The following is a 16214-nucleotide window of genomic DNA, read 5'->3' as shown; positions in this document are numbered from 1 at the left end:
ACTTAAAGATTAATAAATAAATAATTGATTATTAAGGACTAAATTATAAATAAGTTTAAGTGTAACAATTTCTAAAAATAAATGTTATTTGATGATAGTTAGTAGTGATTTTAAGAAACTAATATCCAAGTGAAATAGGATATGATTCTTAATATTAAAATATTCTTTCAATCATAGTCATCACAAAAGATAAAGAAAATAGGAAAAAATTAAAAGAAACAGAAATTTTATTTTTCTAATGAAATTAAAGTACATTTGAAAAAAGACTTACTATAGAAAAATAAAAGATATATATTATTTATCTATTATTTATAAAAATAATATATTTCTAAGATTCGATTATTTTTTTTATTATATACCTAAAAGATTATAACTTAAATTTAAGTGCATCAAATATCAATTTTGATGTTTAATGCATATACAATTTAACTTATTTTAGAAAACATTATTTTTTTTTTTGCTAAAAATAATAAATAAGAAAAACGTGAATGAAGTGGAGTGGCGTTCTCTAAAAGGTTGTTAGTCAATTTTTTTACGCATATTAGTTATCGATCAAAGTAGTAAACACATTAATAATATGATGATTCAAAATAAGTGGGTCTTCAAATATGGGTTTATTCTCTTCTTACAACATAAAAATTAATCTGACATAGTAGCAATTCCTACTTTTTTATTGAAATAATCATTCTATATATTTTTGTCTCTTTTAGATAAACGGCTTTACTATATAATATTTTAAAAATGAAACTAATTATTTTTTTTTGAAGTTAATGAAACTAATTATTTAAATGAATTAATTTTTTTTTCAAGACCAGTAAAATTATATTAGAAAAGTTTCTTTTAATTAGTTTCTTCATTAGTTAAGTTATGTATGAGTTAAATTTTCCGTATTTTTAAAGCTTATTACTTAAACAATTTATTTATTTTGCATGTAAAATGGTTTTTAATTGTTATTTTAATTAAAAAAAACCATTAAAGAAGCTCTTTCTTAATTTAAAATAGCTAAAATTTACTAATAGGTGAGGTTGATTGAACTGGTACATAGAGGCCTTTTATTTAAATAAACTTTTGATTTTCCTCTCTCAAGCGGGACGGTAATGGAATACTATTAATTTTCAAACCAACATTTTGTAATTCTTGAAACTTTTGATAATCTTCTCACTCAATTAATTTAACGTGCAACTTAGCACTAGCATGTTGATAATGACACAGAAAGAATGCTCTTAGTAGTATACATGGCGTTGGGGTCCAGTAGTGGAGGATCATGGGCCTGTTCCACCATTAGAAAACACAGAATATATACTAATGCCATTATCATTTTCATAGACATCACACATAATCATTGTATTGTATATTGTTAAATTGCTAATTGCTACATCTGTACTTTATCAAATGAATATAAATAGACAATAGACAATTTTAAACATTTGGTATTTATCTATCTATCTTCCTTTCCCTATTCACCAATTCTAACAGACATTTATTTTTTGATGTCTTTCTCTGCCGCCCAAACAAAGAAAAGAACCAAACAAACCTGATTCTCTTAGAATAGCAAGTTCCTTCAACATATCATCACAAGTAGTGCATGCTCAACTATAACTATTGCATAACATTTTCAACTCTCTCTGTCCATTCTCATTATTCAACAATATCTTTCTATTAATATGTTCTATACATTTGCATCTGTATTAAATATATGGCAGTGGAAGAAGGTTTAATTAATTATTGTGAATGTTAGGGAAGAAGTGAAGGTGTGGTGATCGATGGGTGTTCCACAACCTCCACCTCCCTCTCAACATCTCTATCCACAAGAAATTCAGCTTAAACTTTACCAAGCCTTCATATTCTCAATTCCCATACTCTTTTCCATCATTTTGGTTCTTTTGTTTTACTTGTTCTACCTCAAAAGGAGGGCTTCCTCTCTCTCATCACCACCTCTCCACATACTTCCCAGTACTTCTACTGATCCACAAACTGCATATCCTTATTCTACACAAGTGAGTAAGATTTTCTTTCTTTGTAATTTGAAGTCATAATTGCACAACACAACATAGGGATCTAGATTCTATGACTAACTTAGGTGGCTGGCTTCAATCACTTATGCACTGCACCACCACGCATCCATTATCAGTAATTGAACAAAAAACTAATGTTAGCCTCTATGTTGTTGCTGTTAATATCACAGCCTTGCCGTTTAGATCTGACAGTGCAATTTCTGGACAAACTTCCTAGAATTTTATTTGATGAGGATTTAAGAACAAGAGATTCAGTGTACGCCTTTCTTTCAGTTCTTTTTTCATTTTTTTTATGCCTATGATTGATCTTTTTGTTTGTATTATCTTTTGAAAGATTGCTGTGTTACCTGTGTAGCTATAGCCTATAGGTTTTATTTCCATGTCTCTTTTTGGACTTTGCATTGCTTAATGTGCTTTAATCTAGGGTATCTACAGTATGTGTACTGGGCCTACATTGTTAATTTGTTATATTTTAATTTTATCTCTGCCAAATTACACTCAAATGATTGTTGTTCTTCAAAAAAGTTGAAGGATTTTGAGCAGAATATTCGATTTTTCCAAAGTTTTAGAACCTTTCATGACATCCATTATTTTCATAAAAAGTGACATGGAAAAAGGAAGTAACAGGTGTAAAGAATATATGAAGACTGGCCTTTTTTTTATGCAAAACTTGCACATTTGAAGGTGACTCACCAGGAATAAAGTCAAAAGAAAAATAAAAAATATACAATTCATGCACGTGTAACCCGAGTGGGTAGTAAAAAACCAAACTTTTAAAGATAGATAGATATAGGTTACATTTGCTTTGGAATTTCTAGTGGACAAGTGCTGGATGGATTGCACTTTGGAACTCTTGTCTTTTACTGATTTAATTCTGTAGTGTTGAAAATCATTATTTCAAAACTAAGGATATGATTGTGCTAATATTCTAGTAACTATAAATTCATGAATCGAAGACTAAAAGGTTGTTGATGTTTTTTTTGTAACCAGATGTTGTGTTTGCCTAGGAGAATTTGAGCTGAATGAAGAGTTGCTACAGATTCCTTATTGCAACCATGTGTTTCATATAAGCTGCATATGTAACTGGCTGCAATCAAACTCCACGTGTCCACTTTGTAGATGCTCCATCATTCCCTCTTCCAAGTTCCTTAATCCAGCACCACCTATTATTATATCAGACCCACCACAGCAAGGTGGAATTTCAGGCTCTTCATCACACATCATGTCATTGCCTCATCAACAAGAAGAAGAAGTTGGTGCTTCCACAAATACTACCATTTTTCAAGGGAATGATGTATAATGTATTAATAAGATAATAATACCTTTTGAATTGTAGGGGGAGGCATTCAACTGGTCCTCATGGGTCTAGAGTTCTGTATATTCAAAACCAATAATGTATGAAATAAAATGTGTCCTTTCTTTATCTACATTGGAATATTCGGTTAGTTTGTGGTATGCATAACACAATGTCTGCAATCTTAAAGGAATTTTTGTACCCCACCATTAATTGGGATTTGGATGGAGCCTAGATGATCGTACATTAGCCAATCATGGTAATGTGCATTATTAGGAAGAAAGTGGTGAGAGTATCTCAGTGAATTTACTTGGGTTATGAGCAGAAGTGGGGATAGGATAATACGCTAATAGCGTGCAACAAAGAAAAGCATCAAATGATTGCTTAAAAGAAAAGCAAGCCTTTGTTTTGCCACTTTACTGAAACCTGAAAAAAGATACGTGTGTTTGCAGTACTTACAAAAATAGATTATTTTAACAATTAATTATATTTATAATTCATCAATATTATTATTATTATTCACTGAGAAAACTGCTACATTATTATGTTAATTAATCTAAAAACATTTTGTTTTTTTCACCATTACACACATAGGTGATAAGTATATACATATTTTATTGATAATTAATCTTCGTAAAAAATTTGAATAAAAAATTTTAATACAATTTTCTTTATCAATCACATTTTTTCTTCAAAAATGCTTGAACTTGTAAATTTACACAAAAAGATTTAAATTCAGTGTTGCTTAAACCAATGGCATGCTAATAAAAATAATTTCATATATAAGTTTTAAAAATAATTATTAATAATATATTATAAAAGAAAAGTATAAAACACTTTTATGCCATTAATATATTCTAATTAAATTAATTGATATAAAATAATTTTTATGTTTAATATATTGAGTAAGAGGTTATTTTAAAATAAATTATTTTATTTAAATTGTTTAAAATAATTCTTTTCATGTTAAAATTATTAAAAAAAGGGGCATGGAATAATTTCTAGTAATTTTTGTGTATTTCAAATAATTATTTGGTGAATAAAGTATGAAAATAAAAGTTAACTAGAAAAAATAATATTTTTAATCTTAAAATCTAACTTTATTTGCATTAAACAGATATTTTCTTTATAAAAAAATAAATAAAAAATATAATCTAATATAGTTCTTCTATATTGTAAATTAGAGGAGAGTGACCTCTGACTGGCGCAACTCTTATGTTAGATACTCTCTCAACATTTTATTTCTTCTCTCTTTTAGAGGTACACACTTCAAACATCGTTTTTGCAATTAAGTCAAATAATTGTAATTGGGCTAGTTTAGTTTAAGTTTGACAAATAAAATTTATATAACTGATTAAGTTAATCCATTTTAATAGATCTTTTATTCATTCTAAAAAGCAAACTATAAACTGACCTATAAATACCCTCTCAGTGAATTTGATCAGAACCATTATCTAAGAAATCGTGTTCCATTTTTCCAACTACAATTTGCATGGGACCAACCACAAGCCGACCAAATCCGAATCTTAATTAACTTAATTGTATTATTAAGCTGAGAACGAACAAGCTATATATATTGGCCACCAACTCATCACCGCAAAACCAACCATGAACATTAGACCAAATAACACTACAGGATAACTTGGTTCCGGATTGACAAAGACGGAGTTTTACGTGTATTAATTAATGGTTAATTTCCACAATATATATGTGTGTATTTTAATACTATAAACTTGTGTGTATACGATTGTAAAACAAAATCTCAGCCTCTTCTTATGATGAAGATTAGTATAAAAGCTACAAAATAAACAAGAACCATTTGATGATATTCAGAAACTGCAAGGTTCAGCTGGCTACGTATATATATAAAAAGGCTTTGGAACAAATCAGGTAACCGTGTTGCATCAGACACGGAACTCCAATTAAATTTGAAAATATACATATATAGCATAGCATATCGTATCTCTTGCTGGTCAAAATGAACCTCATCATATCGTGCGGTTTAAAAGTAGTCAATGATTCCCAACAAGAAGCATACATGACAACCCCATTATTTACCGTCCAAATTCTTAGCTTATTATTTCATCCCTTTTCCCCTAACTCAACACTGATGCATGCATGCATGCCTTGGGAAAGATAACAATTAATTCCATAACTAATACTAATTGAGTGTAGCCAGTTAAGGACGGAAACCATTTACGTTCATTGAAGTGAATATAATACCCAGAATCGAATCCAAGCAGTGAATAAAAGTCCACCTTAGTTTACCAATTTATTTTCATAAGTGAGAGATTCAATTATACAAACGAAAGTGATATCCACAAAAATTCAATGTACAGATGCCTCACGAATTAGGAGCTAAATTGATTATTGGGTAAAGAAAAAGAAATTGGCGGATTATTAAAGTTGGTAAAAATTTGTAGAAGCTTTTTCTATGGATCTAGTTGCCCCAAATTATGAATATTAATAGATGTTTTGAAAAAGCTACTTCAAAAAAAAATCATTTTCCAAAAAAAACTCTCAAGAAATGGATAAAAACAAACTATTATGTCTTTAAATAAGCTTAATCAAACACGAAATGAGCAATTATTCCTATACAAATATTCTAAAATGCTTTTTCGTAATACATTTTTTCTCTATTTCTCAATTTCTCTTATTTATATTATTTATCTCATTAATTATGCTTATTCTGTCTTAATTGTAAGATAAAAAATGTACGAAATTATTGTCCAAATGAAATCTTCCAATTTAAAATGAATATATTTTTTTTCGTTTGCTATTGTACCCCACGGCCTATTTTTCCAAAATATAGGCCAAGGTGATATAATGGAGTTTTTCTTTTGGTCTAGAATGGACTTGAATATATGGGAAGCGCAGAAATTAATGATAGTCTGGAAAGAGAGTAGACCTAGAAATTAAGAACAGATAACATTAGCCCATATTTCCAAGATTATTTTGGGCTTTCTAGCCCATTATGAAGACAATCATTAATCTGAAATAGATTTCTTGCCCGTAACTAAAATGAATTTTTTTTTTTTTTTGGATAGAAGCTAAAAAATAAATTATTGTACCTTAAACTTAAAAGCAACTTTAATAAATAAATGAGTAGGGCGATAGCAAAAGTAGGTCTTGCGTGTATGGATAATCTCAATAAAAAAACTAGTACTGCATACTTGACTTGAGGTGGGCCATTAGGGGGGCATTAGGAGCGTTAGACATGCACGTGACCAATTGTTTGACGTAAGGAACTTGTTTGGACAAACAACCCCGCAATTAATTTATGGAGAACGCCAACTCGCAATTAAAATTGAAACTATTATTCTTTTAATGGAAAAGTATTACTGACAGTCTAACACACTTTATCTTGATTTTCAATGTACTTCACTATAAGCTTTAATAAAAACTATAATCTTTTAATGAATAAAGTCTTGATTAACTTTTTATAAATTAATAATTAAAGTGAGGCAATTTTTGTTATTTTCTTTGATTTTGAAGAGTATTTTGATATACCTGCATTCCAAAAAGATTAAAAAGTAAATAAGATATATAATATCAATCAAATATGATGTTGAAATAATGACTGTTAAAAGTTTGTCCAATTTTTGTGTGCGATCTGAATTTACAAAAAATCAAATGGTAGGGTGTCGGCATTCACTTGAAGATCAAATTCGTGAAAAACAAAACTACCTCGTAAGCACGCTACCCAGATTGAATTCTCATTCTTAATATAAATTTAGCAAAGAACAGTATTCAACACAATTGCTGAAAATTACATTTTATTGACTTCAGGGCTCATTACATTAGACCACACGATCTGGGTATATGATTTCAATACATAATGAAACAACTATTTTCAGTCCATAACTCATATAGTCCTATGAATTTGTGTCCAAAAATCACTGGTTCTCAAAATGTGTAAAGAAAAAAAAAAGACAAAGTAAAAGAAATACTCAGATTGAGTTTGAATCCTACTTATGGCCTGAATGGGGCAAAGACAACTACTGAATTGTGTCCACCGAATCCAAATGAGTTGGATATACCTGCAAAAAGTACACTAAAGATCAGAAACGATGAATTTTACATGATTACCTCTATTCAATTGAAGAGAAAATACATACCAACATTAACTTCATGCTTCTTCTTAACGTTAGGGACAGTGTCAATTGTAACACTAGCCTCCAAGTTCTGCGGAAAAGTGAGAAAATTAGACACTTAATATTAAGATCTTGTGGGAATCAACAAAAGTTACACAATGTAACATATGATTAATAGGATAGGATGAATTTCTGGTTCAGGAGGTTACATCTAGGTTAATGCTTGGATGCAACCAGCCAGTTGTTATGGCTTTGATAGTTGCTATGGCTTCCAAACCACCAGCAGCCCCAAGACCATGACCAATCATTGACTGAAACGATAAGAAAATATAATGATAAACTTCAAGGTTAATGAAAGAATGTTGATAAGATTCTGAAGCATTTAAAACTAAAAAAAAAAAATGTTTCTTACCTTAGTTGCATTCATTTTCAATTCTGATGTGTCCTTAAAAACCTTTTTAATTGCATTAACCTCAGCCAAGTCACCAGCCAGTGTTGACGTGGCATGAGCATTCACATAGTTCACCTGTACAGTTTAGAAATTAAACCAATAAGAAATCATCAATTTTACATAAACAATTGAATATAGAATCTAAACTTTTTCAAAGCAACATTCTAATTATGTGTAATTATGTATTGATCAGTTCAGTTTGGATACTTGTGCCTTGGTAGTACTCTCTATTTCTTACCTCTTCAGGAGAAACTCCAGCATCTTCTAAACTCTTGCTTATGCAAGATGAAACTCCAAGACCATCAGCTCTTGGATCAGTCATGTGATGAGCATCACACGTTATGGCACCCCCCAAATATTCTGCTATTATTTTGGCTCCCCTTTTTGTTGCACTCTCCAAGCTCTCCATTACCTTTTTTTTCAGTGATAGAGAATCAAGTTGTCATTAGGTGAACAAAAGTAAGTTAAAACAAAAACTTGTTAGGCCATATTGCTTTAGAATTACTAGTAAAAGATGTATATATAGCGTAAAAGAAAATTTTGGGTTCAAGTTTCTACCAGCACACCAGAGCCTTCACCCATCACAAAACCATCACGATCTTTGTCCCATGGTCTTGAAGCCTTCTTGGGGTCTTCGTTTCTGTGAGACAAAGCCCTGCAAGCAATGAAGCCTCCAAGACCACTAGGCATGATTGCAGCCTCAGTTCCACCAACCACCATGATATCTGCTTCGCCTTTTCTAATGTGATTAGCAGCCGCACAAAAGCAGTAATTTGCCGTTGCACAAGCAGTGGAAATTGAATAATTGGGACCCATTAGGCCTGTGTCTATAGCCAACAAGGCAGAACCCATGTTGGTGATGGAGTAGGGAATGAAAAATGGAGTAATTTTCTTATATCCCTTTTGTACAAGAGCTTCCACACCATTCGAGAAAGCCGTTATACCTCCCATTCCTGATCCCACCAGAACTCCTATTCTTGTTTTGTCCATCTGCTAGAGACATAATGAACGTATAATTTCGTACCAATCCTCCTCATTAAATCATAGTCCTAATGATAGCAACATGGACAAAACTTATATACAGTTCTTTCTTTAGGTGTTGTTTGTACTTTTCTCCAATTAAAATTGGAGTTTCACCTTGATAATCTTTTAATGCAAACCTTTATTACATTGATTACTAAGGTAAAACTCCAATTCTAATTGAAAAAAAAAAAAAAAAAACACCTATGAAACTGTATCTAAATTTTGTCCTTACAACAAATCAATCGCTACTGATATGGTTAGTGAACCTAAGAATAGAATTTTCTAGATTAGTTAGGCAACTACATAATGCAGCTACAAAAAATTCTGTGACTTACAGTGTCAAGGACTTGCTTTCCAAGGTTGGCATCATCAAGGGCCCTCTTGCCTGCAACAATGCAATACCTCCAGCAATTGTCAAGGCGCCGGTCATTCTTGCCATCAATGTAGCCTTCTGAAGAGAAATCACGTATCTGACCTCCAAAACGGACCGAGAAGTTTGAGGCATCAAACCTATCTATTAGGCTTATCCCACTTTCTCCCTCAAGAAGCTTGTTGTAAAAGGCATCAACGTCACTACCAAAGACTGACACAAGACCCATTCCTGTTATTACTACCCGCTTTTTTGGATCCTTTTCTCTCTTTGGTGCTCCAACAGTTGGGGAAGCCATGGCCTTGATTGTTCTGCATCTTGGAGCTGCTGCTTCAATCCACAATAAAGTATAACATAAAAATGCATTCTAGTTTACGTCCTCCTATTTACGGTTACCCATGGAATATTGGGATTTGACTCATCTAAAGTAAACAATTCCCTTTAGAAGCTAAAATAAGTAATCACTGTCAACATTGATTTTTAATGTTATGTTTACATACATAACATAACAAATCATAAATACGTTAGAACTCCAACTGTTAGATTGGTAATAGGATGTAGAATAGCTCAAATTCAAAATAGGAGAAATAGACATAAAAAAAAGGAATGCACCGCTTAAACAGTCTGGTTAACATGATAGTGGAACACTAATCTCAATTAAGACACACTATGTCTACCTATCCAACAAAAAGAGAAAACAGAATACTCTTCTAATTCCTGATCCGCATTTGAGAATCTAATTTGTTGGCAGTCCCTAACATACAAACACAACATACACGTAACACGTCTGCCGCTGCATCACATGAAGTGGAATTGAAACCACAGAAACAAGGAGAATGTTTTAATGGGATATGTTAGCAATCATTCAAGTAACTAGTTCCCTCCAATATACATTTTCAAAGGACATTGGAATTCACACTACCACAATTACATTTTCAATATATACAAACATGCCCTTACAAGTCATCAAGGTTTTCCTTTCATAATTAAGCAACAAAAGAACAAGTATCAATAGGAAAGAGTAATGGCTCTTACATGAAGAAGCTGAAATGTACTGGCTTGGTGAAGGCATTTGCATTCTCTGCTGCAATCTAAGCCCCTCATAATGAACCACAGATATCTTCCCATTGTTTTCTGAGACACTGTTTCTGAGCAATGCTCCTAAAGGACATGTACCAGCGATACCTGCCATCTCTCTCTCACACACTCTCTCTCTCTTTCTCTCTTGAGATGTGTTGATTTAAAGTAAAGGAGGGAACTTTGGATTATCAGTGGAAGAAAGAGCAAATGGAAACGAAAAATAAACCAAAATAAAATAAAACAAGCATTGTTTAAGGTTTGGTTTGGGAAGTCCGTCATTGTTTTATTGTCCTGAATTGTGTGTATGTAACCAATGATGGCTTTGGCGAAAAAAACAGTGTTTCTTTCTAAATTTTGCACTTTTCTTTTAATCGCTTAACTACCTAAACAACCCAATTGAACCTTCAATAAAGAGAAATCGTCGTCGTCCATGGCACTTATGTTGTTGGTGGATCATGTTTATTGTCCTAACTACTCATGCGGCTTCAGTTTAGGTGAACCTTCAGAATTCAGATCTTCACGGAATAATAAAACACTGTTTTATTACAAACTTCAATACTTACTACATCTAGTTGTCAATAGTCAATACATACATGGAATGATGGAACGAGAGCTTTGGAAATATAGCTCATTGAATTTGATATAAAAAAAAAGAGTTTTGTCCTTGTGTATAATTTTATTCTGTTTAAAGTGAGTTAAATATCTATCATTAGATTAAAAAATAAAACATTTATTAAGTTAAAAGATAAAATTGAAACTAAAATCTTATAATTTTGTCGTCAAAATTTTAAACCAACTAATAATATTATGAATATTTTATCTTGATCCAGTTGCATATATGTTTTATTTTTTTACTGAAGTTACACATATGTTATCCTTGACATAATATGCTACTGGGTTAAAATAAAAATTCGTGCTATTATTTTTTTTATCCCTAAATACGTCTTATTATTTAATTTGAAAAATTAATAATAAAAATATAAAAAATAATGTAAACTTTGCACTAAATTAAATAGCCTCCAAATTACGTGCTTTTACTCCATGAAAGGATCTTAAATGTGATGTTACCAGGTTGGACCAAATAAACGAGGATTCGTGGTGAATAAGCTGAATGAAAAAAAATCTTTGTCATACCTTCATACAACTATACAATGTATACACTTTAAAAATAAAACCAGGGAGGAACATGATTTTTGGAGTGCAAAAATAAAAAAGGTCTTCCTAAAAAAAGGAGTTATTAGATTTGAATTACAATGTCTTGATCAATCACGCTAACATATATTAAGAAGTGAATATAATAGTATTAATATATGATGGTTATATTTTGCAAGTTATTTTAATTAATTTTTAATTTTTTTAAATATCTGAAAAGTTTATTTGGTTATTTAATAAGATAAGTAAGTTTTTTTAGTAAAGTGTTTTTTTAAACAATATTTGAAGTAGTATTTTTTAAAACATTAACTTTTAACTTTTAATTTTATATTTTTTTCTATTTTTATTCTTGATATATTTATTTATTTTTTTATAATTTTTTAAAATAAATGATTTAATTATTTTTAATCATTTTATGCTTTTCGGTTACAACTAATTCTACAAAATACTTATAATTTATTAAGTTAGTTTTTTAAGTTCTAACTACTAATTAACTTTTTAGCTTTGAGTTAATTGTTCAGTTTTCAACTAATTGTTAATGTAGTTTTAACAATATGCATAAATATGTTTAAGAATTGAGAATGAAAATTTTCACGAGCAACATAATAATTTTCTTTAAAAGTTTATGGTCATTAATTTAAAATAATATATAGAGAGAGAGAGAGAGAGAAAGTAACAAAATGGAAGATGAATTAAAAAATGAAACATCTTCTAATAATGTCGACTTTAATATATTGTAAGAAACAATCAGTCCAAAAATAAATATCATGCCAAAATTTGAATGTGTTAAAGAACGAACAAATTAGTAAAGGAAAAGATGAAGTTTAATGAAATGCAACTTCTCTTAACACTTTCTCTTTTTAATGACGGATCCTAGCAGTCTTTTAGATGCTTGAATCATCAAACTCTTTTCATTTGTGTAATGTTGATATGCATGTGCTCAAGTCATAAGTGTAATTGATACGTTTGCGCGCAATTTCTTTCAGAAATACGTCCTAATCTAATGTTTTGTTGTTTATGTGCTTTGTTTTACGGATTAAAAATTTACTTATAAAAATATTACATATTCATGTTTATTATAAATTTTGAAAATACGGTAAATATATATCTTAAATTTTGATTTGGGCCACTTAATGAAATTGCCCAACTTAGGTCTATATCCAGACCAATCAAACTAAGCAATTACTTCCTGCACTTCCTAGCTGCTTCTTGCATCTAATATGAAATGTAAAAAAATTATATTCTGAAAAGATCTCTCTGAAACATAATTTTACAGTCCAAATTAAATATTTCAGAAGCTTAAAAAGGTGTGATTTGTTTTATTTTATTTTATTTAGTAGTTTTTGAATTATTGACAATTTGTTTTAATTACTATGCTAATTAACATAATAAAAGTATCATGTTTATTTAAGTGTATTTTTTTACTTTATTATAAACTTGATTAAAAATATTTTAAAATATAGTAAAAGATTAATAGGAGAAAATATATGAAAAAATGTAATAATTGAAACTAAAATGGTAATAAAATAACTTGTCTATAAATAAAAAATATAAAAGTTTTAAATTAATTAAAAAAATTAAAATTTAGGATAAAATATGTTTGGAGTCCCTATAAAATTTTAAAAATATTAAATTCATCCTTGTAAAATATTCATAATAATTTGATCCTTATAAAAATAAAATAATTTTTTATCAGTCATCAATGATAACTCTATTAGATAGTGATATGATGTAATTAACAGACTTTTATGTGTAATTTTATTACACATGAATTAAATAATTTGTGGGACTAAAATTCCCCAAAATAAATTAAATAATTTCTTACAACTAAAACTTTTCTAAAATTATAATTTTTTGTTACTTCCTAAATGATTTCCTCCCACCTTTGATGAAATTAAGGAAAAAAAAATAACAATGGGTTCTAGTGTCTTCTAGGTGTGCTTGAGAAGGCAGAAAAAAAAAAGTAAGTAAAGAGGGTGTATTTAATTAGGATTTCAAAGAATTTTAAATGATTTTTTATTGATAAAAAAAGTCTTAAGGTATTCAATCAATATTTTTAAATAATAGAAACAAGTCTTGTGGTATTCAATCAAGACTATTGGGATTTTTAAAGAAAATTAATCAAAATCGTTAATATTCAATTAAGATTTTTTATAACTTAAATAAATTCTTCTATTATTCAAAAGTATATAAATTTCGATAAATTCTTTCTTAAGATGAATGTTAATGGATTTTATGAGACTTTTTAGTAGAAAATACACATTAAACAATTTCACTTAAACCCTTGAGATTTCATGAGACTTCCTTTCTTTGTTTATTTTCCTGCCAATAATTGACAAGTTTTTCTTTTCTCATCACACATAATTCATTGTCTTTTTATTGAAAATAGTAAACATTCATAATTTTTTTGTCTTTCGATTAATGGTCAAATATCCTAAAACTTGTGATATGAGAGATCTTTTCAATTCTTTAAATTTGGGACATCTTGATAACATGCTCATATATATATATATATATATATATATATATATGTGTGTGTGTGTGTGTGTGTGTGTGTGTGTGTGTGTATGTATGTATGAACACGAGAAATATATAACTATAATGAATGTGAGAAGTTGACTCATATATAAGTGAATAAATATATAAATAAAGTTTAAAATAATTGTTTAGCATGTTTTTTTGTTTGATGGTGTTCTTATTGTGACAATGATTATAAGTATCCATATTACCAAAAGACATTGCGGTGTAAAAAATTTATACAATTAATATGATTGATAACTGAATGAGAATATGATAGAGAAAATTGATTTGTTATCTAACAGTTTTAAGATTATATGTATAAGATGAATTTGATTTAAAGTGTTAGGTGAAGAAAATTTATGAATATTTATCAATAATTTTGGTTTTATTTTTGAATTCATGGAGTCTTTTAAAATATTAAAATTTCATAATATCCTTTAGAATCTTATAAATTCATAATTTGTAAATCCATTAAAATTTTAAGTACAAAATCCTAATCATAAAAGTCTTAAAAAATCTTTAAAATCATTATATTTTTACAAAATATTTTAAAATTCACAAAAAATTTTATGTCAAAATATTATTTTAAAATCCTAATTCAATACAATCCTTTAGGTTTGTTAGTCATATCATGGAATCGTCTAACAGAGTTATCACTAGGGCCAACAAAAAAATGTTTTAATTTTATGGGAGTCAAATTAATACAAATTTTTTTATGAGGAAAAAATTAATATTTTTAAACTTCATAAGGATTCCAAACATATTTTATCCAAAAATTTATCACCTCAAAATATATTTGTATCCATAAAATAAAACTGAAATTTATATTAATACATTATATAATATATGTCTATTTTTATCGTTTTTTATTTTTTAATTATTTAAACAGATAATTTTATCAAATATTTATAATAAAGTAACTTAAAAACAACTTTCAATTTTAAGCTAAGCTTTCAATTTTCTATTCAAAATACAATATATAATAGAATATTTTTAATATTTTCTTCATACTAAATTACTAATCCTCCAACCTTTTAAATAAATATTTTTTTTTCATTTTAAAAACATCAAATGTATTTAATTTTCTACCTAGAATTAACTATTAGAATGATTAATGGAAAGATATTTTAGAAGGATATATGTATATTTTATTTAACTATATTTGAAAAGTCTTTTAGTTAGTTTGTAATTTTTTAATAACCGAAAAAAATTGTTGGATAAACAATTTTTTTAAAGTAATTTCTAATGTTTTATTAGTAATTTTTAATACTTTTTAAACACAGCTTGAAGTAATATTTTTTAAAATGTCAATTCCTAGTTTTTTTTATATTTTTTCTATTCTTAAAATATTTATTTAATTTTCTTATTACCTTTCTAGATATGTCATTAATGTCATTTTATATTTTCCGGTTACTTCAATAACTAGTTTTATCAAACACTTATGATTTAAGGTCACTTTACTTAAACTTATTTGTTAAAAACACCTACTTCAATAAAATAAATAACTTTTTTTTAGTGTGTTAGTTTAAACCGCTAAAAATAAAGTAGTTTTCGGTTTATTTTGATAAGCAAATCTTATTTTCTTTTTAAGTAAATATTTTAAAAAAAAATATTTAAAAAAAAGTTATTTTATGTTAAACAAACTGACCTTAATAAGTTAGCTTAAAAACTTTTAGTTACTAGTTTTTAGCTAGTTTTTCTGAGAATATATATATATATATATATATATATATATATATATATATATATATATTTATGTTTGATGAAATATTTAAGTTAATTTTTAATTTTTTATTAGTTAAAAAGTTCACTAACTTATTTGATAAACAAACTTAATTTTTAAGTAGTTTATAACGTTTGAAATAATATTTTTTTAAACACTAACTTTAACTTTTTATCCTTAATCTATTTATCAAATTTTTTACATATCCATTATAAATAATTTATAATTTAATTATTTTTTATTTACTATATTTATAATTTAATAAACTAACTTTTCAATTAATTAATTTTATCGAATATAGTCAACCTTAATATTCTCAATATAGTCAATACTTGATTTTTTTTAACAAATATTCATTAATCTCTTAATCAATATTACCTTTTTTCTTAAACATTTATTTAATAAAAAAAGTTATATAAAAGTTATATCTATCGCAAGCATGCAGATATATATAAAGGGCAAAAGATCCAACAAAACTGGACACATTTGATA

At 28.1% G+C, this 16214-nt stretch overlaps 2 protein-coding genes across 7 annotated transcripts; one reads left to right on the top strand and one right to left on the bottom strand.

The window, feature by feature from the left end:
* The first annotated feature begins 1429 nt into the window (after positions 1-1429).
* LOC100806554 (probable E3 ubiquitin-protein ligase RHA4A) lies at positions 1430-3535 on the top strand. The gene is made up of 3 exons (XM_003530397.4): positions 1430-1997; positions 2186-2271; positions 3006-3535. Exons 1-3 carry the CDS (start codon positions 1764-1766, stop codon positions 3313-3315), a joined length of 630 nt encoding a protein of 209 aa, XP_003530445.1. The 5' UTR covers positions 1430-1763; the 3' UTR covers positions 3316-3535.
* A 3614-nt stretch (positions 3536-7149) lies between these two features.
* On the bottom strand, positions 7150-10597 carry LOC100798044 (3-oxoacyl-[acyl-carrier-protein] synthase I, chloroplastic). 6 transcript variants are annotated; one of them, XM_006584706.4, is made up of 8 exons: positions 10283-10597; positions 9213-9577; positions 8413-8847; positions 8093-8266; positions 7816-7929; positions 7613-7714; positions 7428-7494; positions 7150-7349 (listed from the first exon to the last, which is right to left on the bottom strand). In XM_006584706.4, exons 1-8 carry the CDS (start codon positions 10437-10439, stop codon positions 7282-7284), a joined length of 1482 nt encoding a protein of 493 aa, XP_006584769.1. In that variant the 5' UTR covers positions 10440-10597; the 3' UTR covers positions 7150-7281. The 6 variants fall into 6 exon arrangements, with proteins under 6 accessions (XP_006584769.1, XP_006584772.1, XP_006584770.1 ...); XM_006584709.4 differs by having other exon boundaries at positions 9213-9571; XM_006584707.4 differs by having other exon boundaries at positions 8413-8844; positions 10283-10595.
* Positions 10598-16214: the final 5617 nt, after the last annotated feature.

Source organism: Glycine max, chromosome 8 (assembly GCF_000004515.6).
Source record: "Glycine max cultivar Williams 82 chromosome 8, Glycine_max_v4.0, whole genome shotgun sequence".
In the NCBI taxonomy this organism is placed as follows: Eukaryota; Viridiplantae; Streptophyta; class Magnoliopsida; order Fabales; family Fabaceae; genus Glycine; species Glycine max.
The sequence above is the reverse complement of the archived record's forward strand: the minus strand, read 5'-3'. Positions and strand labels throughout refer to the sequence as shown.